General features: G+C 33.5%; 3 protein-coding genes, 1 long non-coding RNA gene and 1 other non-coding gene across 5 annotated transcripts in view; 4 read left to right on the top strand and 1 right to left on the bottom strand.

The window, feature by feature from the left end:
* The window catches only part of LOC149476356 (uncharacterized), a 119492-nt gene extending 103061 nt beyond the window's left edge, over positions 1-16431 (top strand). Inside the window, exon 2 of the long non-coding RNA XR_016317887.1 lies at positions 14295-16431. This is a non-coding gene — a long non-coding RNA (uncharacterized LOC149476356). The remainder of the gene's footprint in view (positions 1-14294) is intronic.
* Positions 2100-2206, top strand: LOC149476357 (U6 spliceosomal RNA). The gene has a single exon (XR_016317900.1). It is a non-coding gene; the product is annotated as a U6 spliceosomal RNA (small nuclear RNA).
* Mgat1 (alpha-1,3-mannosyl-glycoprotein 2-beta-N-acetylglucosaminyltransferase) lies at positions 4269-16431 on the top strand. The gene is made up of 9 exons (XM_089712273.1): positions 4269-4848; positions 8941-9065; positions 9493-9706; positions 11061-11139; positions 11409-11558; positions 11946-12036; positions 12238-12342; positions 13420-13584; positions 14078-16431. Exons 1-9 carry the CDS (start codon positions 4575-4577, stop codon positions 14189-14191), a joined length of 1317 nt encoding a protein of 438 aa, XP_089568399.1. The 5' UTR covers positions 4269-4574; the 3' UTR covers positions 14192-16431.
* A 394-nt stretch (positions 16432-16825) lies between these two features.
* Positions 16826-18376, bottom strand: HINT1 (histidine triad nucleotide binding protein 1). Its single transcript, XM_089712053.1, has 3 exons — positions 18225-18376; positions 17598-17709; positions 16826-17020 (listed from the first exon to the last, which is right to left on the bottom strand). The coding sequence occupies exons 1-3, from the start codon at positions 18333-18335 to the stop codon at positions 16860-16862; spliced, it is 384 nt and encodes a 127-aa protein (XP_089568179.1). The 5' UTR covers positions 18336-18376; the 3' UTR covers positions 16826-16859.
* Positions 18377-18801: 425 nt separating this feature from the next.
* trsn (translin) lies at positions 18802-26243 on the top strand. Its single transcript, XM_089712342.1, has 7 exons — positions 18802-18985; positions 19180-19267; positions 21783-21879; positions 22935-23050; positions 23901-23983; positions 24819-24910; positions 26094-26243. Exons 1-7 carry the CDS (start codon positions 18908-18910, stop codon positions 26221-26223), a joined length of 684 nt encoding a protein of 227 aa, XP_089568468.1. The 5' UTR covers positions 18802-18907; the 3' UTR covers positions 26224-26243.
* Positions 26244-27434: the final 1191 nt, after the last annotated feature.

The following is a 27434-nucleotide window of genomic DNA, read 5'->3' as shown; positions in this document are numbered from 1 at the left end:
ACGCAACGGATTTTGATGCGGTTTTGTTTAATAGATAGAGTGATTCAAGAGGAAGGTTTTAGTATATAATTTATTAGGTTTTAGACAAAGCGGGCGAAGCCGCGGGCGGTAAGCTAGTTTTAGATATGACAGGCGTTGGTTCTAATCAGTATCAGTAATATCATAAAGAGGAAAGATTTTATAACTAATATACTCAAAAAATCGAGTGAGGTTTATTGGCTATTTTTTATCTTGGATAAATCCAGGCATAGACAATGCAAACAAACTTAAACTTTTATCCTTACTGACATTCAATAGTCCTTCGTTTTCCTTTCTCTTACGTTTGCGACGCTGGAGTTATTTTGTGGTCTGATTTTTGTGTACATACTCTGAAAACAGTTTGGAGGCTGAGTGAGCGATATACCAATAACGTGTATATGTAACTAATATACTTACATAATGACAACTGTTAATTTTCTTATAGCTATCACCAAGGCTATCACCAATTGCTGTTCATTTATCTCACAAAAGCTCGTAAAAATTGGAACGATTACGTCAATTGTAATCTTAAAATATTAGAAAAGGATAACATGTTTTTATTATATTATGCACTCATACTTTCTATGTAGTGAAATGCACATTTTTCAAGAATAAAAACAGTCGCAAAAAAATCGCAAATAATGTAACGCATCCAGTTTGCAATATAAGTTATCTATGTCACGGTGACGGAATGCAAAATCATTTTGAATCAAAATCAAAATGAGTGCCTTGAATAAGCAGATATCGCTATTTCATTCTGACAATAAATAATACTCGCGTGCCTGTTTCAGTCACATAATAATAATTATTAGTGTAGTGTAGTTTAAAAAAAAATAAAAAGTGCCTATTAAATACGTAAATTGATGATAAATACGATAATAAAATTTAACGTACCTACCTAACTAAGCACTAAATTGTCCCGTCCGACTAGGGCCCTTCCGGCCTCCTCCACTCAAGCGACAGCCCAAGCCGAAGTTCGAGATCCCCGTGGCGGGGGGACGCCCTTGCGCATGTCGCTACCAGGGTGAACCTTCAGTTCACCCAAGCGTCCGCGTTAAAATGTAGAAGCCCTTCTGGCTAACATTGAGAAACACCACACAAAAAAAAAACACTAAATTGTATCTACCTACTTAGGTACCTACACTTTCAAATTTCAGAAATTTTTATTTGTTTTAAATCGAACAAAGACACATAAGTCCAGCAAATAACATTTTATGGTTTACCATTTCCAACGCAATCTGACACGTATTTTTTTCATCTTACAATTATTAATTACTAGGTTTGGTTCCCGTGGGATTTCCGGGATTGCGTCATTTTCCCGGGACAAAAAGTAGCCTATGTCCTTTCTCGGGTATCAAAATATCTCCATACCAAATTTCATGAAAATTGGTTCAGTAGTTTAGGCGTGATTGAGTAACAGACAGACAGACAGAGTTACTTTCGCATTTATAATATTAGTATGGACTAGGTTTCCGCCCGCGGCTTCGCCCGCGCAGTCAAAGAAAAACCCGCATAGTTCCCGTGGGATTTCCGGGATTGCGTCATTTTCCCTGGACAAAAAGTAGCCTATGTCCTTTCTCGGGTATCAAAATATCTCCATACCAAATTTCATGAAAATTGGTTCAGTAGTTTAGGCGTGCCGCGTGATTGAGAAACAGACAGACAGACAGAGTTACTTTCGCATTTATAATATTAGTATGGATTACACAAACACAACTTATTTTTATCGTAAAGCAAAAATCTTAGAGCATTCCAAAAATGCTTCGAAAGCGCCCTCTATTCAATTTTATGAGTAACCGTATATCGCGTGTTCATTCATTGTATTATACATAGAGCACGTAATGTTGCAAACACTCAATAGATGGCAGCTTAAAAATATTTTCCTTTAAAAATTATATTTACAGATAAATTTCATGTTTTAATGATATAAAAAATAATTGTAAAATATTTATAATGAAAGATAAAACTAATCATTATAACTTTCATCAATGTAAAATACATTTTCGAAAATTATTCTGAATCACGCTGTTGATATTTTTTGTGTCAATAAGTATATATAATTATGTTCAACTATGGTTAGTGTACTCGCTTCGGCAGTACATATACTAAAATTGGAACGATACAGAGAAGATTAGCATGGCCCCTGCGCAAGGATGACACGCAAAATCGTGAAGCGTTCCACATTTTTTGAAGATTACTTAGGTTTTATACAAAAATAGCAAATCGGCCTCCTAAAGATGATTTATTTTATGTTATTTACGTTTGAGGAATTATTTGTCTGTAAATAATAATTAATAATTTACCAAAATGTATAAGTTTCAAATGTCTTGTTCGTCGTATGAAAATATTCGTAGTACTAACTTACTAACTTGTATTTAAAATTTAAAATTTAAAAGTGAAGCAGAATATTAGGTAATTTTCGAATAAGTTATTGCCCCTACAGCTGTAAAACACAATAATTTGGAAAATCCAAAAGTGCACGCCTCATAATTTTTTTTTTAATAAATATTTATTAATTATCATTTTTGTTTATTTAATAACTCAGGCCCCGGAATCACAGACACAATAGAAAATCTATTGTGTCGTGGACCGATCGGGCCGTTCGGGGCTCAATGGGTTAATAACAATTAAACCACATCGAATCAGACCCTGAAAAATGAAAGGGTTCTATTCCTGAGCATACTCAAGCGTAAGAGAAAAAAAAAGACTCGATTAGTAAAGTATTTCGGTCGCTATCGTGTTAACAAGAAAAAGGATCCGCACATACAGACACACGGACGTCCAAGACAGAACTTTTTTAAACTGTTTTTTAACTAGTTTAAATAACAAAAATGACATCAAAAATATCATGAACGTTAAAAATAGTGTTTTTTCTTAATATGTGTGTGTATGTATTATCTTACAAGTGCAATGTATGATACATAAAGACATTTTAAGTTTGAAAAATCAGATGTTTTGCGCGAAGTGGCAGTAGTACCCACCTCAACGCTTCGCTTATGAGGCGTGCAATACAAATTACAATGAATGGGTCGCCTGGAAGAGATCACTCTCAAGGCAGGTGAATTTAGGTAATGCTATTTTTTTCCTTTTAATTTATTTATATAATTAAATTGTGATAAACAAAAAAACAATTTTTAACACTGTTTTGCATAATAGCTATCTAATCACTAGCAAACTTGATTTATAGTTAGTCCATTGAAAAGTTACATTTGGGGTCGCGTTTCTTAGAGGACGCAATTTTTTTTTTTGATGTGTAGGGGGGGTCAGTGTGAAGCTATCACCAAGTTTGTGGGGTCGCCACCTCACACAGATCTATGTCTGTGGTCGCCACCCTTGTCCCACGGCCGCCATCTTGAAAATTTCGGTTGAAATGGTTTTTACGATTTATCTCTTAAACCATATTTTATCTGATAAAAAAAAATTGATGCAACAATTTTTTTTTATCAGATAAAATATGGTTTAAGATTGTTTTATTATATTTTTGATAAAATATGTGTGTAATATGTTTTATTATTGATAAAATATGGTTTTTGAATTGATTTGTTGAAAATTAAATTTTCTACAATTTTGATCCAGTAACTTTTTGTCGTAGAACTATAAATAAAAAAGTTATAAGCGAAAATGTTCAGAAATTAGAGCTATTTATATTTTTCAATAAAACTTTTTTTTATAATTTTACGAAGAAATGATATCAGACCATTTTTGTAGATTATTTTTCGAGTAACAACTTTTATATACAATATTTGCGGCGGCCGTGGGACAAGGGTGGCGACCCCACAAACTTGGTGATGCTTCACACTGAGCCCCCCTACACATCAAAAAAGTAAAATTGCGTCCTCTAAAAAACGCAAGGTTAGGCCTAAAAAATGTAACATTTCAATGGATTCAGTGAGATTTTGGTAATCGTGGCCGGCAAGTGGCCGGCAATCCATTATCAGTTATCACAATAATACATATTATAAATTATAATAGGCACGAGTATAAGATAAAAGTATTGCCTATGTACATATTAGTAATATTATTATGTGATTATTATTCATTTATACCTATAGTTATGAAAATATTATATAAGGGATTCAAAAAAACAGCATAAAAACATTGTTTATAAGCTGTGTTTATAAGGATATTTTTGTGTGCGCTCTGCAGAACAAAACTAATTCTCATTCGTCAATGTCAACTGTCAATAATTTCCCGATCCAAATGTTGACGGCACAGATCTAGTACAAGAGTTGTACTAGATCTGTGGTTGACGGCGTGTAATTTTTAAGTTGTGACACCATTGATTGTTGTGATTAGGCATTAAAAAGAATTCTAAAACTGTTTATACTTTTATCAGTTTGCATAATTTACTTTTCAACATTCGTGTTTAGGGTGGAACTGTAATCGATTCATAAGTGATGATTTCGTTGTGCAAAATGTAAGAGTTTCGGTTTCTCGGCATCAACTGTTGCGATGTTGATACTTTACATTAACCACATCGTATTTGCACATAGCTAACGACAGACGTAGAAATGGTTATATAGCGGTGTTCCAATTAGACCCAAAACGTGGCCAAAATGCGTGTAAATTTGCGTAGATTCATGATAATAGGCGTCTCTCTGACTGGTGCATGGATTATATACACGTATTTATCATTTTTCGTAGTCACAAATTCTTATAGCCGAAACAATTTCATCGACTTGGAGAAAAAGTTAGATAGTTTACAGTCAAAACTCGATGTTGAACTGAGTGACAGTAGTGTGTTGTTAGAAAAAGTTAAACAGCATTTAATAAGAAGTGAACAGAATGAGAAAACCAAGGAATTGTACAGTAATAACTTAGAAACACAGAGTAAGTATATTTTAATCCAATAGATATGAATTACCTTCACACATCTACAAATCTTTTAATAAACGTACATATTATATTTACAGGATATTTTCTGAACATATAATATTATTTAATAAAGCCTGTAGGAATATAGAAATATGATGTATCTATAGAGGTAAATAATTTTCAAAATAAATACAATACTTTTTAAAACTAACTTCCTCATATTGTTAACGTTAAAACTATAGACACATGTTATTTCAACACTTAACTAAAATTAAATAGATAACATTGTTTAAAATATTTAACATAACCAGGAAAAGCCACGGCCTTTCCTATTCAACCAGTATCATTTATCAAAACCAATTATGCATGTGAATTATATCTATTGTAATATAAAAATGAACTGTATTTTTGTGTGAACTCGTGGCAACTACAGGTTTTATTTGAAAAAGTCAATTTAACCTTTGGCTGACGTACTGGTCTAAATGTAACTTTAACGCCGCGGTACCGTCTCATAGACGTTAAAAATTAAATTGAAATAAAATAATATAAATTAAACAATACTATACTGTAACAGTTTTACAAATTGATTCATACATGTTTAAGAACAATTTATTACAGATAAAATAAAACTACTGTCCTTAATTTAATAATAATCAACATTTATTCATGTATACACTATAATTGCTTATCTAAATTTAGGAACTCTTTTTTTTTTCTAAAACTATTCATCAATCGACAAATGAACTTAAATTATCGTTACTTCTTTGTATTATAATTAAAAAATAACAAAAATAATTAGTCTTTCTTCAATAACAAAAAAAATGACAAGGCACATATTCGGTACATTTTCAACGTCGTAGTACAGTCATTGCATATTTGAAGACAGCATGTAAGACACATTGGCTTGCTGCATTGATATTTGATAGCAATAGTACTTTGTTCTTCTTTTTAGGCGACTTGGACATATTGCACACGTCTTCCGAGTTCCAGGTTGCGGATTAGCTTGGCTTTTTAGAGACGGAGGAGGTTCAGGCATGTCGGTTGGTCCAATGCAGAAGTTGATCTTTCAACTGGGGTTCTTTCCCGTTTCCTTGGCATACTCCTAGCTAGCATAGGTGTTTGTGGCATACTCTTTGGTGCAGATTTCATTTTTTCTAGGCATTCTGCGAAATTGAATAAAATTAAAACCGATGTGACGTCAACGAGACCCTATGTGGCTACCTACGTAAACACAGAGGTGACGACCAAGAGACATGCTTAGTTTTTGTACATAAACACCGTACTTACGTCTGTGAGACGGCGATCGCTCCTGTGGGAAAACCTGTGCACTCGTCGCGCTCGCGGCCGCGACTGACGGCAACAAGATGGCGGGATAGGAAGGTAGCGGGAGGGGTAACGCTACGCGTCGCGTTTTTTGAAAAATATTGTCATAATAAAAATAATGACGTCTGTGAGACGTATACCACGTCAGTTAAAGGTTAATAAATCATTTATTTTATCAAGGCAATTGGTTACAATATATCATTATGCTACAAATAATAGGAGCAGAGTAATGAAAAATTGACCGCCTCCTCGGTACAGTGGTTGACACGTGAGCGTCCTGGGTTCGATTCCCGGTGGAGACGAAGAAAAAAAATGTCTTGGTCTGGTGTGACACAGAAGGCTGATCACCTACTTGTCCCTAAAGAAAAATCGATCAGTGAAACAGATGTATAATGAATCTGCCCCTTACCCCACTTGGAGACATGGGACTTCACTTTTTAATGAAAAATTGTGCAAGAATATTATTTCTGATAATTGGTAAAATATTTGAATAATTTAAAAAGCTAGATAAAAAGAAATATACAATTACAATTCCAAATCACAGGTGCCGAATTGGTCAGGCTTCCACCCTGGATCGGCATGAAAGGATGCGGGTTGGAATCCGCCTCATGTTCGAATTTTTTACATCCATACTAATATTATAAATGCAAAAGTAACTCTGTCTGTCTGTCTGTTACTCAATCGCGCCTAAACTATTGAACCAATTTTCATGAAATTTGGTATGGAGATATTTTGATACCTGAGAAAGGACATAGGCTACTTTTTATCCCGGGAAAATGACGCAATCCCAGAAATCCCACCGGAACGGGAACTACGCGGGTTTTTCTTTGACTGCGCGGGCGAAGCCGCGGGCGGAAACCTAGTTCTTTATAAAATATTTGAATGCCATAAATACCAAAAATATCAAATTCAAACCCAAATCATTAAATAATGTTGTTATTGATATATAAATCTAACACATGGATAATTAATATGAAGCTTATCAAAACATGATACAGCAGTTTTGGCCACAGACCAATAACACACATAATTTATTTCTATGATAAGGAATAAGTTGCCCTAAATTTTGTATTATCTCTATTAAGATGGGAATAATAAACAAATTATCTATACTAATATTATAAAGCTGTAGAGTTTGTTTGTTTGAACAAGGTACTGGTAGGTGAGGTAGTGGTCTGATTTGAAAAATTCTTTAAGTGTTAGATAGCTCAATTATTGAGGAAGGTTATAGACCATATATATATGTATAATCACGCTAAGACCAACAGGGGCGGCTAGTTATTAATACGTCTAAATAGATTATTAAATTTTTTTTTACTAAATAGACTAGCTAACTCATGTGACTTTGTCTGCTCAAAAAAGTAATACTTAATGCAAAATTTTGTTGTCTTCCTTACCGCTTCGTTATAAAGTGATACAGCTCATTGCCTCCCTCAATAAATGAATTTTCTATCACATATTTTTATCAATTTAAAACAATAGTTCCTGAGATAAGTGCTTTCAATCAAACAAACAAAATATTTAGTGTGTTTGGTTGGTCATATGATCTATATTCTATACTAATAAGTGACTCACAACAAAATAATTATTAAATTTGAATGAGTAGTTTCTTAAATTTGTGTGTAAGAATAAACAAACTATTCAGCTTTATGTATTACTAGTGGTCCGCCCCGGCTTCGCCCGTGGTACATATTTCGCAATAAAAGGTAGCCTATGTCCTTTCTCGGGTATCAAAATATCTCCATACCAAATTTCATGCAAATTGGTTCAGTAGTTTATGCGTGATTGAGTAACAGACAGACAGACAGAGTTACTTTCGCATTTATAATATTAGTATGGACTAGCTGCTATTTACCTGCAGTGCTCATGTTTTTTTTCATCTATTGAATTAAAGATTTGAAATTTTGTTTGCCTTTCTTAGAGTGACCATACACGGGCAGCTTGAGCAGTCGGTCGTTGACTGCTCAAGCTGTCTTTACAAACCGCGCAGTAGACGGCTTAAAGCGGTCGCGACTGCTCGAGCAGTCCGTGTACGGCAGTGAATGAATGTCTATAGTTTACCGCGCGGTCGCGGCTTCAAGCCGTCGATCTCAACTGCTTGAAGCGGTCCGTGTAATATACACATACACCCTTATTTTTCTACTTATGTAGAGATATTAAAAAATAGAAGTAATTTAGAAAACACATAAAAACCTTAATTTATTCTGTAGCTGTATACAAAATATATTTTATGTAATTTAATTGAAAGTTTTCATATTAGAATGAATGCTGCATAATGTTTAAAAAACTGTTCAAATATTTACATTTCAATAGAATAGACAGCTAGGTTAGGCAATAGTTTATGCCCTAATCTATATCTATGAATAGAATCTAGATAATAGACCATAGACGTATGAATATATAAACAAATATTATCCATTCTGAACAAAGAAAGGAAGTTGATATTCAGAATTCCTACCAAGAAACTTGCAAATATGTATCTTATAAACTGTATTCTGAATCATACATCTTAATTTAAAAGTGACTATATTTTTCATTTAATTAAATAAGTTGTATTACATGAAAGTAATATAACTACTTCTATACTAATAATATTAAGCAGTTGTATATTTGTTTGTTTGAACACGTTTATCTAGGGAGATTGGCATCAATTTTAAAATTCTGTCACTGTTAGATATGTATGTGAAAGCTTTAAGCTATATATGTAGTATATACTTAACACACAGGCGAAGCCGGAGCGGACTGCTAGTATTTTATATAATTTATACACATATTTTGTTACAGGTATAATAAATCCAATCCTGCCAGTTTTAGTAATAGCATGCGATAGAATAACAGTCAAGAGGTGTTTGGATAATCTAGTCAAGTTCAGACCCAATAAGGAGACATTCCCTATTATAGTTAGTCAGGTATGTAGTAATTTATATTTATTATATCATCTAATATTGTTGTAGCAAAATTTTGTGATGTTTATTTGTAACGTTTCTCTGTCACAAATAAGACACTACTTATTTTCTACAATATGTTTGTATCAATTTAACTGTTTGTTTGAGATATATTTATTGTATTTTTTAAGAAAATAAAAATGTAGATTACGCTAGTGTGTTTTTTAATCAGTCGCGGAAAATAGCATAATGTGTCGTTCGATTATTGTTTTTGAAAAAAATAAGTTCTTATTCTTCTTTTTCTTAAGTGGCAACTTCCGATCTCAGTGACGTCACATTTTGCAAAAAAAGTTCCACATTTAATTTTAAACGCTAACTAGTTATGTAATAACACAAAAAAAAAGTTACATTTCTTACTCATACATTGTTTTTATATATTGTATATTCACAGGACTGCGGTCACAACGCAACCTACCAAGTGATAAAGAAATACACAGATTCGGATCCGACAATATCCGTGGTCAAACAACCAGACCTTTCAGAGATACCCTTGGCAAGGGCCAAAGTTAAATTCAAGGGGTATTATAAAATAGCGAGGCACTATAAGTTCGCGTTGAATTATATATTCAGGAGTTTGGGGCACGAGGCTGTGATTATCGTAGAAGGTAAGTTTAAAAAAATATTTTTTTTGTAGATTTTTATAAATTTTGTAAAAAAAAAATGGAACCAAAAATTATACCGCTTTCAAATTGTCACTGTAGGTTTTTTTAACAAATATTGTGTAGATTTTTTTTACAAAAAACTTTTCGGAGGTGAAAAAAATATTTATGGGTGCACTACGAGACTACATCTTTAAAATCATAATCGGTTCTAGAGTCTGGCCAGCCAAAGCTGAACCCAGTAAAGGGCGGCAAATTTAAAAAATATGGACTGGTAACATCGGCTTTAGTAGGAGAAAAACATTTTGATACTTTTGATATTCATAAAGGTGATCGTAGTATACAAGGTACATTAGGTACACAACACAGCAAGATTTAAACATTATTAAAGTAAATGATTTGAACCATTTTCAACAAAACTGACAACAAACTACGCAGAAACGCCATGATGACATTCCATAGTGTGGCCGCTACAAAAAACACTGGGTTCAGCTTTGGCTGGCCAGACTCTACCAGTTGATAGTCTTATTAATTATTATCAATACAAAAAAAAATATAGTCTAATTGAAATTTAAAACGTTTGGAAAGAAAGCTTATGTATTTATATAATATTAGCGGTCCGCCCCGGCTTCGCCCGTGGTACATAATATTTACGTTTTCTCTACATAAGAACCATCCTCGTAGTTCAAGGAATATAATAAAAAAAGAATTATCGAAATCGGTTCAGCCGTACTCGAGTTATTCGCTTACCAACACATTTTGCGATTCATTTTTATATATAAGAGAAGAAGATATGATTAGATATCATATCATTTGCATTCCATATAGATATCATATCATAGATTTATATGAACGAGATATTTATTTATGAATTATGTATATTGAATGGATAAAAATTTTATTGAAGGAAAACATGTGTAAAAAGAGCTTATGTATTTATCTGTAACTAGCGGTCCGCCCCGGCTTCGCCCGTGGTACATATTTCGCAATAAAAGGTAGCCTATGTTCTTTCTCAGGGTCTAAAGATTGTCTCTGCCAAATTTCATCAAAATCGTTCCTAGTAGGTAATAAAATTCATATATTTTATTACCTACTAGCGGTCCGCCCCGTCTTCGCTGTACATATTAACGTTTCCTCTACATAAGAACCATCCTCGTACTTCAAGGAATACAATAAAGAAAGAATTATCGAAATCGGTTCAGCCGTTCACACATGATGCCCTGACAACGCGAAACGGGTTTCATTTATTCTTTAAAGACACTTAGCAATATATAATGAACTCTATTGAAGTGTAATACAGTCCAAAGTTGATAAATATTTTATATCTTTTTAAATATTTTTTTTTTATTTTGTTTTACAGATGACTTAGATATTTCTCCAGACTTCTTTGAATATTTTCAAGGGACATACCCGTTGCTGCTCAAAGACCCTAGTATATGGTAAGTTAGTTCCACTTTAACTTTAACTCCCGTCACTTTAACTCGCGTCACTTTAGCTCCCGTTACTTTAATTCCCGACACTACCTCCCGTCACTTTACCTTCCGTCACTTTAACTTGCGTCACTTCACCTCCCGTCGCTTTAACTTCCGTCACTTTAACTCGCGTCACTTTAACTCCCGTCACTTTGCCTCCCGTCACTTTACCTCTCGTCACTTTGCCTCCCGTCACTTTAACTTCCGTCACTTTAACTTTACCTCCCGTCATCCAGGTGCATTTCAGCGTGGAACGACAACGGCAAGAAGGAACTGATAGATCTCTCTCGACCCGAACTATTGCACAGGACGGACTTCTTTCCGGGGTTAGGATGGGTTCTGAGGAGTGAAACTTGGGATATGCTGGAGGCTAAGTGGCCGCAAGCGTAAGTGAGCTTTAGAAACTAGAATATAAGTTGTTTTTGTATCTATAGCATAACACATGAAAAAAAATCTAAAATAACACACTTAAACTCATGAAATTATTGTATCGTCATCGATCCTTGAAAAGTGTGCGATGTTTGAATTAAATTTGTCCGTTTTAAGTCTGACAAAATCAAGTATACAATAAAGTTGATGACATACAAATATCTAGTTAGGTGAAGAAGGTATAAATAAAAACTATTAAAAAACATAATTGGATGAGAAACATGTGATTTCTTATTTTATTTTACACATTTTAAATATTATACTTTCGATAACAATTTAGCATTCAAATGATAGATAAATATTATTTTTATTAATATTTTCTCAATAAATGAACCTTTTTTTAGATTTTTCGACGATTGGCTTCGAGATCCACAGAACACTCAGGGTAGAGCGTGCATAAGACCGGAAGTGTCGAGAACATATTCGTTCGGAAAGGTAATTATTTACGTGACCTTGGTTGAAGTCACGTTTGACAGGAGTCAAAGTCGTTTCTGACGAACTGTCAAAGATTAATTGTTATTGTTGTGAATTGTTGTTGATGTGAAATTTATACTTTATATTTTTTAATATGTTTACGTAATTTATAAATCATTCGTTCTTTCTTACTTATTTTATCTTTGTCTTACTTTATTACAGGTTGGAGTAAGCAAGGGGCTATTCTTCGACTTGCATTTAAGATACATGCAGTTGAATATGGAGTTTGTTGAATTCACTAAACTGAATCTCACGTATTTAATAAAGGTATATCATATTATTTACAAGTTATATTTTATTGAAGTGAAAACTTCTTTAGCGGCGTTGAGCACTTTTTCTGTAATGGGTATAAAATCTTAAACTCGCGTCAGGACACGTGACCAGCCCCCCTAGTCAAGTGGCTTTCTGTTAGCGTAGCGTTCAATAGAATAGACTACGAATGTATGAGATTGACGTAAGCAGTAGACACGTTTATCTACAGCTTACGTCAATCTCATACATTCGTAGTCTATTCTATTGAACGCTACGCTAACAGAAAGCCACTTGACTAGGGGGGCTGATCGAAAAAGCATAAGACGGATGGATATCAAACATGCTCAACGTTAATAATCAAGTTTTCACTTCTGCCGGCACTCCCCCAGTGCAACCCATCTTTTTTGATAATTGACTAAGGCCGGCTACTCACGTACCTGCCGTAGGGGCAAAATTGGAACAATCTCGGTTGCACGGCGGTCGGGGCAATTTCAGCTGTTCTCTAAATTGTCCCTGCCTATACACATCACAATTAAGGGTCCAATTTCAATTTGCCCCTGCAACAGGTACGTGTGTAGCCGGTTTAACCTCGCGCCCCAATTCTGTCCCAGGTTTAATACTTTAATATTTATTTATTTTGACTAAACTAACGATTATGAACGTAAAAAAATATCGAATTTGGTAAATAACTAATTCATCGCAGATGCATACTTGGGTTTGTGTTTGACATTACATACATTTTGGTGATTAATTTTTATATTTTCTACACTTGACACAAGTTTTCCGCGCCTGTGCTCATATATAATCATATACTTACGGAAACTGTTTGTTGTTGTTGATATTTTACATATTTTATCATTTACACTTATCTTCTTCTTCAGGATTCAAAAAAAGAAAGGAGTTTCTCAATTTGTCTGTATTTTTTTTCTATGCATGATCTATTTTTTATTTGACAGCCTTTCAATTTGGTCCCCTGTAAATTTGGTCAATTCTGACAATTTGAACGCAGATTAATTCTTTTTCAAAAAATATTTTTTAGTCTTAACTCGATGATAAAAAATTTTTTTTATGTTTTTTTTTATATTTTTCCAGGACATATACGACGACAATCTCACGTCGCTAGTGTATTCTCTCCCGGAATCAACAGCTGAAGATGTGATCACAGGGATTGGTACAGGGCCGGTCAGAGTCGGTTATTCTAACGCGAAAACTTATCAAAAAGCCGCTAAAAAGTTGGGTCTAATGGATGATTTTAGAGTAAGTATAGAAGTCCTACTAATATTATAAATGCAAAAGCTTGTGAGGATTGATGTGTATGTGTATGTTTGTTACTCTTTCACGCAAATACTACTGAACCGATTACAATGAAATTTTGCACACATATAGAGGGTAACTTGGATTAACACAATATAGGATATGTTTTATCCCGGAAATCCCACGGGAACGGGAACTATGCGGGTTTTTTTTTTAAACGCGGGTGAAGTCGCGGGCAGAAAGCTATGTCCTTCCTCAAGCCTCAAGCTATCTCTGTACCAAATTTGAAGTAAACATGCAGTACATGCAGTATTTTTTTAAATTAGCCCGGACATACATACAGACAAAAATTATAAAATTTTTGGCTTCTGTTATCTGTATCTATTGTAGATCACGCCCTTAGTATTCTTTAAAAGAATATTCATTATACAGTTTTGACTTTCCTACGATTTTATAATAATATGTATAGATAATATAAATATGTTTATCTCCACAGAGTGGCATTCCCCGTACAGCATACAGAGGTATAGTAACATGTTATATAAAGGGTCGAAGGGTTTACCTTGCGCCAAATTACGAATGGGTCAAATATGACCCCAACTGGGGGTAAAAAAATATAGCAATATTTGAGGGTAGACTGAAATGTACAGATTTGTTTTCGTTTTTGTGTTGTTTTTATTTTCTTGGAGATGGAATCTTTTTCGAATATATAGTATGTGTTTGATTGTTAGTGGTAAAATTAGTAGATAACTTATTCGTTGATATTTATAAAATTAGTAGAGAAATGATTGGCCAAATTAAATTGTTTTTATGTATGTTATGTATTATGATTGTAAACGGATGACCATATATTTTGAGATTGAGGAATAGTAATTGAAAAGCCCTTTTGAGGGATAATATAATAATAAAAAATAGAAAGAATTGTGTCCGTAACATTAAAATGCCCCTACAATAATAATAAAAACCTAAATAATGCCCTATGTCCTATAGGGGCATTTTAAAAGGGCTTTATGGTCAGGGGCAAGGGGCAGTGTGAGACCGATAATCTTTTCCAGTATTTGCCGAATGACAGTATGTATTTACAAATATACTAAGTTATTTTCTATAATGCTTTCTCTTTCTAGCATACGGAAAAGTCTGATGTAAGAGCGAGACAGATATAGATAGATTGCTTGTTTGTTGGGTTGACACAAAAAGTCTATTTCATTAAGAGAATCTTAATTTCACATGTTTCAATTTGAGACTTGGAATAAGTTAAATAAATATAAAAGGTAAAAAAAAGTATATTTTTTACATAAACACACAAAAATACTATTGGTATTGTATATTCTGATTAAGCATGCTGATTGCTGCATGCATATGTAAAACAATTTGAACTTAATTTATTATTTTTAAATCTTAATCCATTCCACTTGGCCAGATCAAAGAAATACAGTTTATCAAAATTAAACATTATGGTCACATCACAAATTTTTCTCATATTTTCAAGTGTCTGAATTTTATTGCTCTGAGCTCTGAATAATATATCTGTCTCGCTCTTGCATAAGGACTTTTTGTATAAGCAAAAGAGAAGGCCAATACAAAAATACATGCGTTTTAGATAGTTATATTTCGGCAAATTCCACTTTTAGCATAATTTTTTCAACATATACTAATATATAAGTAATATAAAATTAAAGACTGTGATTTGCATTGTATATAAGTCACATATATTAAAAAAAACATAATATATTATATAAATAATTGCATTTTTAAACCAAGAGAATTGATTTTTTAAACATTATATTAATATAATACAATATTGTAATGCGCTTTATGACACCAGTTTTTAGGTAATGGAATAGATAATAAATAATAATTACTACTGCGATAATATAATATTTCTGTTAATTTCTCTTAAATACTGACCTGCATGTTTTATAAGTAAAATTCTATATAAGTAGTCTTACTTTCCGCCTTCGCTCAAGTTGTTTTAAAGTTAACAAATTATTTTCTAAATCCTTCCTCTTGAACTATTAAAACGCATCAAAATCCGTTGCATCGTTTTAAAGATCTAAGCATACATAGGAACAGACAGCGGGAAGCGACTTTGTTTTAAACTATGTATGTAGTGTAGTTACCTATAAATTATAATACTACAACCGTTTTAAACAAGGAAATAATATTTTTAATAAATTGAAAATTTAAAATGCAGCTGGCCATGACGAATGCAGGTCTTTTTTTAAATCAACAAGCAAAGACATTCATAATATTGTGTTAATTTTAGAGATATTTATTGTGTATTTTTTGTTGTAATTTATTTTAGTACAAATATGTTTTTTCTTTTTTATTCTAGTATGTACTTAACGTTTATTTTTATTCACATTGTGGTGACGGCACACGGTCATTAATATTGAATCTTTACAAGACATACATAATTATAATAAACGAAAGCAATATTTTATCTCATTTATAGCAATATATTAATAATATTATATAGTGAAACACCTACAGTATTTACCCATTTAATTTCTATGTACCTACCTATACAAAAATATGGAAGACAGTTCAAAGGATTCCTTGATGTATAAGTGGCCTATGTGTTACCATGACATGCAATAAATAGGCAGCTTAGCTATTAATTTTTTTTACAAGTAAAATTGTTGCATAGGTACACTATAAATGTTAGTTTATCTGCAATCTTTCTAATTTTCCTTATGGTCAATCATTATAGATTGTGTGTATGCACCATAAAGCCCCTATTGGTTTTTGCCTTTTTTTTACACTCAATGCATTTCATTCAAACATTTCCGCCAAATGTAAATATTAAATAATATTGTAAAGTATAATAAATATACATTTGATATTGTTCTATTTTGTTTTATTTATATTCTTTATCCCACTATGATTTATATTATTCTGTATTTTAACATTGAGATTTGAGATACTATTTCTACGTAGTAATAAATACATTAATCAAGATATAGGTATATAGGGTATATAATTAATTAATATTATAAACATCCTCTATAATTGTAATTGATATTTATTACAATCTTTTTTAGATATAAGTAAATGTATATATTTTCGACTGTTTATTTTTACATATAAATTAACCAGTTTACACTCAATTAAAAAGTGATATTTGTTGTTAAAGATCATTTTTTTCTAATTAGTTAATTTTCATCTATAGATAATCATAAGAAGTCTGAAGTAATGTCAACTGTCAAATAAATTTTCCCGCCAATAAATAAAACACCACAGATAACCGTAAACATTTATTCATCACAGACTACAACTTAACCGGGCGGCCATTGCATTTGCCGACCGCCTAGAATATGAATATGAAGATGATAGACGCTCTGAGCTCCATTCTGCCCATCATTGATGACCAAACGGAAACCAGATTTGTCTAGACCTTCAAGTGCTGCTATTTTACGAGCGGCGGTTAGGAGATGACCTGAAAACAAATAATATAGTTAAAAAAATGCTTAAACTCGTGAAATTATTGTATTGTCATTGATCGTTGATAAGTGTACAACATTTGAATTAAATCTGTCTGTTTATGTTAAAATCGAGTCTAAAGGGGTTGGTTACAAAGTAACATACAAGTGAAGCTAAATAAAGCATGTTGATTAATATTTTTACTTGAAAAATATTTCAATTTTAAAAGGTAAGAAATATAAACTATAGGTAATATTATTACTTCAGAACACACACTAATATAAATATGATTCTGTTAATTACATTTTCACACCTAAATTACACAACACATTTAGATCTTAATCTTAATACTATTATAAAGGCGAAAGTTTGTATGGATGTATGGATGTTTGTTACTCTTTCACGTAAAAACTACTGAACCGATTACAATGAAATTTAGCACACATATAGAGGGTAACTTGGATTAACACATAGGATAGGTTTTATCCCGGAAATCCCACGGGAACGGGAACTATGCGGGTTTTCCTTTGAAAACGCGGGCGAAGCCGCGGGCGTAAATCTAGTAAGTACTTTCATAAATAGATAGAACTTACCAAGAAGCTGTTCATCACCATCCTCAGCCTTGGATAGCTGCGGGATGGGTTTCCGAGGGATCACCAGGATGTGGGTTGGTGCTTGAGGGTTCACATCATTGAATGCTACACACTGTAACAATATTATAAATAATATATTTGAATACAGCAATTATTAATTTTCAACTATAGTTATCGTTTAAACAACAATACCTATTATGTACCTATATTGATTCAATCATATTATTTTCATCATATTTAATGTTGAACCTAAATTAAGTACATAACTAGTATAAAATAACAGATCGTATAACGCTCATTAATCCATGATATTCAATTATTTCTTAAATTCCAATTAGAATTTAGTCTTTATCGATGCCTTGCCATAATTTATACGAAATTTTATTTTAACAAATATAGCATATATTATACATATATTATTAGCCTCATCACCTACCGCTGCTCTGATTTATAAAATGATAAAAAAAGGACCGGCACGAACCAACTTACAGTACACGAGTTCTCTAATCATATGGTTGGCGATTGGCGAATATACATAGTCCAAGAATATAGTCCAGTCCCGTAAGGGTAATATATTATGTTCTGTGATATAGTCCGTATACTCCTTATATGAAGCATTTTTCTTACCTGGTCATCTTCATAGACGAACTTAGCGGGAATTTCTTTCCGTAGAATCTTCCCGAAAATAGTATCCCCGCCTGGAGCGGCAGTTTTTGCTAGTTCCACTTCCCCGGCCATTATTTTCTCTTCTGAATTATTATGACATTGACAACAGAGACTTTTGCTGTCACAGATAGAGTAAAAAAGAAGAATCCAAATGTTACGACCACAGAATATTTTTTGAAACATCAAAATATATAATAAAATAAGATTTAAAAATATATTGTGACAAAAAATTCTATTCGATCCCCAAGTATTATGATAAAAAATTAATATGACAACCGATTACCGATTATAATTCTCATAAAAAATTTATATCTTAGATTAAATAGTTTTCACTTAGTAGGTAATTACCCCATAAAAGCAAAAAACAATTAAAATTCACAATTAAAATCGTTGCACATTATTTAAAATGTCTAAACGTACAACTGTTCTGTGATACAAATAAATTTTCTTTTAAAAAAGAATTGGAAATAACTAAAATGCTTGGCATTGTATCCAGTTTTTTTATAATTAAGAAACAGAAATGTCAAAGTCATTCTTTACTGTATTTTCCGGCTTCCGGTTTATAATTTATTCGTGAACTCGCAAGAAGAATTCATATAAACAATATCTGTATTTGTATTAAATAGTTATTGAAAACAAATACAATGAGTACTAATCACATTATTAACACTATATTCGGTGAATTCCAAAAGAGTTTAGATCAAGAGCAAGAGTTGCGTGAAGTGAGTATAAACTTAAATAATAACAAACAAACAAAACAATATTGTTTTTATCATTTAGCATTGTATTTAAGTAGGGAACAGTGACAATTTTCTACGATAATTTAATTAAAACATATTCTCTTTGTGTTGATAAAAGGATATTACAATAAAGTCATGAAATAACTACAATAATATGATAATTATTAAAATTATAGGTTATAAGAGGTATATGCAAAGACGTAGACCAGATTTCGCGTGAAGCTACTACAGTATTACAAGTGATACACCACGATGAAGCCGCTGGTAAGTTGATTTATACATTGTATGTATGAAATAATCACTATAGGTAAATGTAAATTTGTCTTATAGTAGAGCCAATTTAATAGGCAACATTTGACGTCTATCAATTTTATCTTCATAGGGTGGTAACCTGCTTAAAAACATCGATTAAAGTGAATTAATCGATACGGACTTGAAACATTTGTCAATCGAACTTGAAACACATGTCAATAATTTATGATAATTTTTATTCCCAAGTAATCAATGCATTCGATTCTAGATGTCAGATTTCGATTTTTAGAGTAACGTCTCTGGTACTTAAAAAGAAAAAAGGTTTAGGGTGCACTCACACACATCAGTCACCGTCACGGCACGTCACCGGACAGGATTAAAAAAAAATATGTATCAATAGTTCTAGTATGACTCTGTTCCCACACGACAGTCGCCGGCACGAAATCTATCAGTGACGTCCCCGGTCAGGCACGTCAAATAATCTTTCCATACATGTATCATACTTTTATCCCCACTCACCCGGTGCCGTCACGTCTCAGTTCAGTCAGCGTCGTGCTACCGTCAATTGCTACATGTTCTCTAGCGTGACACACGTCTAATCACTCACTAACCTGATGTATGTGTTCAATGATTCAGTCAAACCGGCGACGTGACTGACGGACAACATGACGGTGACTGGTGTTTGTGGATACGTACACAAACCGTCACCGATCAGTCATCGGTGACTTGACGGTGACTGATGTGTGTGAGTGCACCCTTATTGACACAAAATTGTAGCGACGTCAGTTCTTTAAATCAGAAATTGTTCATTATGTTTAGAATGGTTTATCAGTAAAATCAAGTCCTAAAATTACTTCTATCGGTCATTATTATTATAAATATGTAATCGTAATTGAAAAAAGTTAAACAAATGTGCAGTTCTAACAAAACGAAATATCATGTTATTCTATGTCGTGGTTACTAGGTTACGTTGTTGAATTTTGTTGAACTGTCAAATGTTGCCTATTAAAATGGCTCTACAATAGGTACAGTACGATTCAAACTTAATGGCGGCTCGGAACATCGTACGATCCGATGCGCAGAAAACAATTTTAGGCCCTTCTCCCATTACGATACGCACAGGCGATTCAAGTCTCGGAGACTAGTCGCCGCGGAGTATCTCACATACATTTGTATGAAGGCTTGCACACTACGCTACCGGTATTCTTCACGTCCGCGACTATAATAGTATCGCACGACTCACCGTGTTGGTAGCTTTTGCGTCGCGTCTCGCGCGTATTTCTTCGATAGAAAGATAAAAATTTCTTATCATCATGTTGTAGTTCTCGTGCGGCTATTAAAACTCTACATTTTATGTTTCTTTCAATATATGGATGACTCCAGTACTTCCTACATAACGTCCGTCCACCAAAACGAGGCACAATAATGATGAATTTAGTCATTTTTCAGTTGCTTATATGCGAGCATCGGGTAGCGAGCAAATATCTAACTAGTATTCTACTCGAGTATCGTATTCTAGAAGTATCGTAGCGGGAGAAGGGCCTTAAGTATTAGCAGGATGTTAAGGGACCTGTGCGCATACGCAGTCGCACCTAACTTTCGAACTGCCATTAACTTTGAATCGAACTGTATTTTGCTTACAAAATTATAAATTAATTTCAAAAGTCTGCTTACCTACATTTTAGTACCTTATTCTATCTATTATTAACAGCAAAATAGTGAATTTAGATAGATAGATCGATAGAACATGTTTATTCATAGAAATAAAAAAAATATCTCCTAGATATATATATCTATACTTCTATACTAATATTATAAAGGGGAAAGGTTTGTAATTATGTATGTATGTATGGTTTAGGTTTTCACGCATAAACTAGGTACTGAACCGATTACAATGAAATTTAGCACACATATAGAGGGTAACTTGGATTAACACATAGGATAGGTTTTATCCCGGAAATCCCATGGGAATGGGAACTATGCGGGTTTTCCTTTGAAAATGCGAGCAAAGCCGCAGGTGGAAGTCTAGTAATATAGTAAAAAAATGACTCTCCTATCATAACTACTAAAGAAAGGAATCTGAATCTATGTTAATGTAATAAATATGCATAGTTACAGATGCAAATACGTTACATTGTAATTATTAAAATTTTCATGGCATTTTTATGTCACAAATAATCTATACTAATATTATAAAGCTGAAGGGTTTGTTTGTTTGAGCGCGCTAATCTCACGAAGTACTGGTCCAATTTGAAAAATTCTTTCAGTGTTAGACAGCCCATTTATCGAGGAAGGCTATACATATATCATCACACTAAGTCCAAGGAGCGGAGTCCGGGTGAAACCGTGGTGCGCAGCTAGTTTGGGAAATAAAAATGATTTTATAAGCAATAATAAAAATAAATTTTAATTATTTGTGAACAATCTTTGTATCCTGACAAAATGATTTATTAGCAGTTATTTCTTGCAAACCAAATTTTTAAATGGTAGTAATTACTTCTCAATAAATAAATACACAATATTACAGTTTCAGCAGCGTGTCTCAAAGCTCGTGAATTGTTTGAGAAAGCTAACACAGGGTACGGAAAACTGAAGGAGGTGGTGCCAGCTGCGGAATATTATAAGTATGGTATTATTGATATTTATTATTCTTATTTTTTATTTGTACAAAATTAATTTGAGTAAAATTTAGCTTAATCAGTTTATTTCTTGTGATTAAAGATAGATATGTTTTTCACATAATATAGCCTTCTTTCAAAATTTCAAAGTCGCGTCATGGCAATACTGTCACGTCATGGAGGAAGGCGACGATTTTGGTATTTTTGAATCTTGCCAAAGAAGTTTCACTTCTGTCACATGCTCTTTTTTACTTAGAAATATAAATCACTACATAGTATAAAACAAAGTCGCTTTCTCTGTCCCTATCTATGTCCCTATGTATGCTTAAATCTTTAAAACTACGCAACGGATTTTGATGCGGTTTTTTTTTAATAGATAGAGTGATTCAAGAGTGTGGTTTTGCAAGAGCGGGCGAAGCCGCGGGCGGAAAGCTAGTTAATTATAATTCTTATTTTTTATTTGTACAAAATTGATTTGATAAAAATTTAGATTAATCAGTTTATTTGTCGTGTTTAAAGATAGAATCTGTTCTCTTTTATACAGCCTTCTTCCAACTTCTTTAGGCGCGTTGAGAGTAAAATTTCAAAGTCGCGTCGTGGTAATACCGTCACGTCATGGAGTAAGGCGACGTATTTGTATCTTTGAATCTTGCCAAAGAAGTTTCACTTGTGACACATGCTCTTTTTTACTTCGAAATATATTCTATATACATATATATAACAATGAAACCCGTTTTCCTTTGTCACGGCATCACGCGCTAACGGGTGGACCGATTTTGATAATTCTATTTTATTATACTCCTTGAAATACGAGAATGGTTCTTATGGAGAGAAAACGTAAATCCATACTAATATTATAAATGCGAAAGTAACTCTATCTGTCTGTCTGTTACTCAATCACGCCTGAACTACAGAACCAATTTGCATGTAATTTGGTATGGAGATATTTTGATACCCGAGAAAGGACATAGGCTACCTTTTTTGCGAAATATGTACCACGGGCGAAGCCAGGGCGGACCGCTAGTAAACAAGTCACTTTCAGGTAAAATTGTCACTTTCAGATATCAAGATCACTGGAGGTTCATGACTCAACGGTACTGCTATCTCATATCATTAACCATTTGGTTGGAAACTGGTATACTAGCAACACATGAAACTGTCGCTTCTGTGCTTGGCGGTGAGTGACAAGAAAAAAAAAATGTATGCGTGTACTAGAGTACACACGTAAGAAGTGAAACTTCTTTATGACCTTAAAAATGTCACGAGTATGGCGTAACGCAAAAATGTCACGCGTACGGCGTAACGCAAAAATGTCACGCGTACGGCGTAACGCAAAAATGTTACACAAAATTTTTGTCCAACCCCGATAAAGAAGTTTCACTTCAAAAAAAGCCGGGTTGTACTCCGGGAGTGCCGGCAGAAGTGAAAACTTGATTATTAACAATGAGCATGTTTGATATTTTGGAATGGTATCCGTCTTACGCTTTTTCGATCAGGTCACGTGTCCTGACGCGAGTTTAAGATTTTATACCCATTACAGAAAAAGTGCTCAACGTCGCTAAAGAAGTTTTCACTTCAAAAATATATATAATAAGACTTAATAAATAATAAAACATGCTTATTTTTGTGAATAATTCTTTAATTTCAAAAATGTATAATTCTATGTAGAATGAAACATAAAGGAATACTAAATATCTATACTAATATTATAAAGATGAAGAATTTGCTTGTTTGTTGCTCAGGTACTGCTGGTCCGATTTGAACAATTCTTTTGGTGTTAGATAGCCCATTTATCGAGGAAAGCTGTAGGCTATATCAATACGCTAAGACAAATCGGACCAGTAGTTCCCGAGATTAACGCGTTCTAACAAACAAACAAAAACTCTTCAGCTTTACAATATTAGTATAGATGAGTGTGTGTTCTAGAATTATCATAAAACAAAGACGTCCGTTGCATTACTTAATTTTTTTGTATAAGCGTATATGTATCTATGTGCTTAAATTATTATAACATTATTTTTTTTCAGTGAGCGCAGAAGAAAGCAAAAATGGCTTCCACTTGGACATTGAAGACTATTTAGTGGGATTACTGAATCTTTGCACAGAATTGGTGAGAATTTTTATTATTAGAATATAATCTTTATTTTTACTCCATTGTTTTTTTTATAGTAGCCATTTTAATAGGCAACATTTGACAGTTCAACAAAATTCAACAATGTAACCTAGTAACGACGACATAGAATAACATGATATTTCGTTTTGTTAGAATTGCACATTTGCTTAACTTTTAAGCTATTGCATAGCTTCTATCGCGGGCCTTGAGCGCGGGGACCGAATCGAGAAATTCCGTAACGAAAAAACCTCACGCTCCCCACGGGGACGGGCGCGGAGGTGTGGCTTGAAGGCATAGCATGCAATAGCTTTACCGCGGCAGTGCCCGTCTTTTTTGTTTATTTGTTACTATTTAAATCAATTTTAAATCCATACTTCCATACTTATATTATAAATGCGAAAGTAACTCTGTTTGTCTGTCTGTTACTCAATCGAATAAGATATTATATAGATTAACAATGTATATATATTGTGCATTTGTGATGAGAAAAATAAATAAATTTAATTTAAATTTAAATTTAAAAAAAATCACGCCTAAACCACTGAATCAATTTGCATGAAATTTGGTATAGAGATATTTTGTTACCCGAGAAAGGACGTAGGCTACTTTTTACCCCGGGACATAGGATAGGTTATATTCCGGAAATCCCACGGGAACGGGAACTATGCGGGTTTTTCTTTGACTGCGCGGGCGAAGCCGCGGGTGGAAAGCTAGTATCCTATAATCATTAGAAAGCTACATATTACCGAATAACATAACTTTATTATCCCATGCGAAGCCAGGACAATCAACTAGTATTACAATATGTTAATAAATATATTTTATTTTTCAGTCGCGTCTTGCAGTAAACTCAGTGACGCGAGGCGATTACAACAAGCCATTGCAAATATCTAAATTTGTTATGGAACTTAACGCTGGTTTCAGGTGAGATTATCTTAATATCTTAATACTATTATAAAGGCGAAAGTTTGTATGGATGTATGAATGTTTGTTACTCTTTCACGCAAAAACTACTGAACCGATTACAATGAAATTTAGCACACATATAGAGGGTAACTTGGATTAACACATAGGATAGGTTTCATCCCGGAAATCCCACGGGAACGGAAACTATGCGGGTTTTTCTTTGAAAACGCGGGCGAAGCCGCGGGCGGAAAGCTAGTCCTATATATTATTATAATAGCTGTGGCCCGCGGTTTCACCCGCGTGGCTCCGCTCCTGTTGGTCTTAGCGTGACGATATATAGCCTATAGCCTTCCTCGATAAATGGGCTATCTAACACCGAAAGAATTTTTCATATCGGACCAGTAGTTCCTGAGACTAGCGCGTTTAAACAAACAAAGAAACTCTTCAGCTTTATAATATTAGTATAGATTAGGTTTTAGACAAAGCGGGCGAAGCCGCGGTACAATCCTATATGATTAAAACACGTGATTGGAAAGCTCAAATAAAATAGGAGTGTGCCGAGCACACGTGTCAGAAGTGAAACTTCTTCGGCAGGATTCAAAGATACCAAAATCGTCGCCTTAATCCATGACGTGACGGTATAGCCATGACCTTGAAATTTTACTCTCAACGCGCCTAAAGAAGTTTCACTTCAATAACACCCTAATTTATCACTACATAGTACATATAAAACAAAGTCGCTTTCTGTCCCTATGTATGCTTAAATCTTTAAAACTACGCAACCGATTTTGAAATGAAATGAAATGAAATAATAATGAAATGAAATTTTGATGCGATTTTTTTTAAATAGATAGAGTGATTCAAGAGGGAGGTTATAAGGTATATAATTTATTATGTTTTAGACAAAGCGGGCGAAGCCGCGGTCGGAAAGCTAGTATATTATATCCCATTATAAGTACAATCCCATATGATTAAAACACGTGAAGCTTTCAATTAAAAAAGAGTTAGCGCACACACGTGTCAAAAGTGAAACATCTTGGGCAAAATTCGAATATACCAAAATCATCACCTTACTCCGTGACGTCACGGTATTGCCATGACCCGACCTTGAAATTTTACCCTCAACGCGCCTAAAGAAGTTTCACTTCAATGACACCCTAATTTAATATTTTAATACTTAATTTTATTTTATTTTTTACAGATTATTAAACCTCAAGAACGATCACTTGCGCAAGCGGTTCGACGCGCTCAAGTATGATGTTAAGAAAATTGAAGAAGTTGTCTATGATCTTAGTATTAGGGGCCTTTTGCCGAAAACCAGTGAAAATTGAATAAATTTTGTAGTTTAAAAGTGTGTTTTATTTTGTATGTTACCAATGAACCATTAATCTTAAATATGATATTTCCTATTGCAATGTTTTTATTTATTTATGTAGTATGCTCCTATACTAAGGGTGAGTTTCCACCAGATGTGCGAGGATGTGTTTGAAGAACCAATCGTATCGCTTCGTTTAGTAGTCAAATTCGCACATCTCTGATAGAAAAGAACCTTAATAGTAGTCGAAATTGCACATTTCTAGTTTATAAACACCCTAATAGTAGTAGAATTTTCTAATATCTGGTGCATAAGCACCCTTATAGTAGTCGTCAAATTAGCACATCTCTTGTGGAAAAGCATCCTAATAGTAGTCGAATTCACACATATAATCATCTCTAGTGCAAAAGGAGTTGGTCAGGCATCCGCCCCGGTTTGGCGCGAAAGGATGCCCGGAGCCCCGCCTCGTGATCGATTTTTTTTTCTATTCTTTATAAATTGGCATTTGAATGCCATAAAACCAAAAATATCAAATTCAACATCTCATAGCCCTTCGGAAGATCCATTAAAATGATAAACATTCGATAGATGGCGCTGTATTAAAATTCGACATGTATGACAATTATTGTTAATTTTTTTTGGATGCGAGAGAAAAGTCTGATGATTTTTATAATATCTACAACTGCCACTTTTTTGAGTTAAGGCTATACACAAAAAAAGAAACCTTTATACTAGCTGTGCACTGCGGTTTTACCCGCGTTGCTCCCAAGCGCGGATCCAGGGGGGGGGTCACGGGGTCATGACCCCCCCCTGGGCTAGGTCCACGACCTAAGTGGACCACTAATTTAATATTAACTTTTTTAAATTAACAAATTAATACTGTTCAATATGATGTTTTTATTGAATTTTGAGACATAAAAGTAATATACTTAGAACAATGAAATCAATTACAAACGGTAACGGAAGAGAATATAACAAACATTATAGAAAAAGTTTATTAGGGTCGACCTTTGGTCGTAATTTAAGGACAAATAACAGGTTTTTCGATTTAAAAAATAACTATAACTGCGGAATAAAGTGTAATGGTAAAGTTGTATGTAATTAATTTTTTTTTCTAAAACTTTTGCTGGTACACTTTTCACACAAAACCTCAAATATCGAAATATCCCAGTTCGTGGATAAGACATAAAATAGCAAATTTTTTTTTCAAATGAACACTATAAAATA

This window comes from Colias philodice, chromosome 28 (assembly GCF_061535455.1).
Source record: "Colias philodice isolate Cphi_HAF_F1 chromosome 28, ilColPhil1 Martin Lab GWU primary, whole genome shotgun sequence".
Lineage (NCBI taxonomy): Eukaryota > Metazoa > Arthropoda > Insecta > Lepidoptera > Pieridae > Colias > Colias philodice.
The sequence above is the reverse complement of the archived record's forward strand: the minus strand, read 5'-3'. Positions and strand labels throughout refer to the sequence as shown.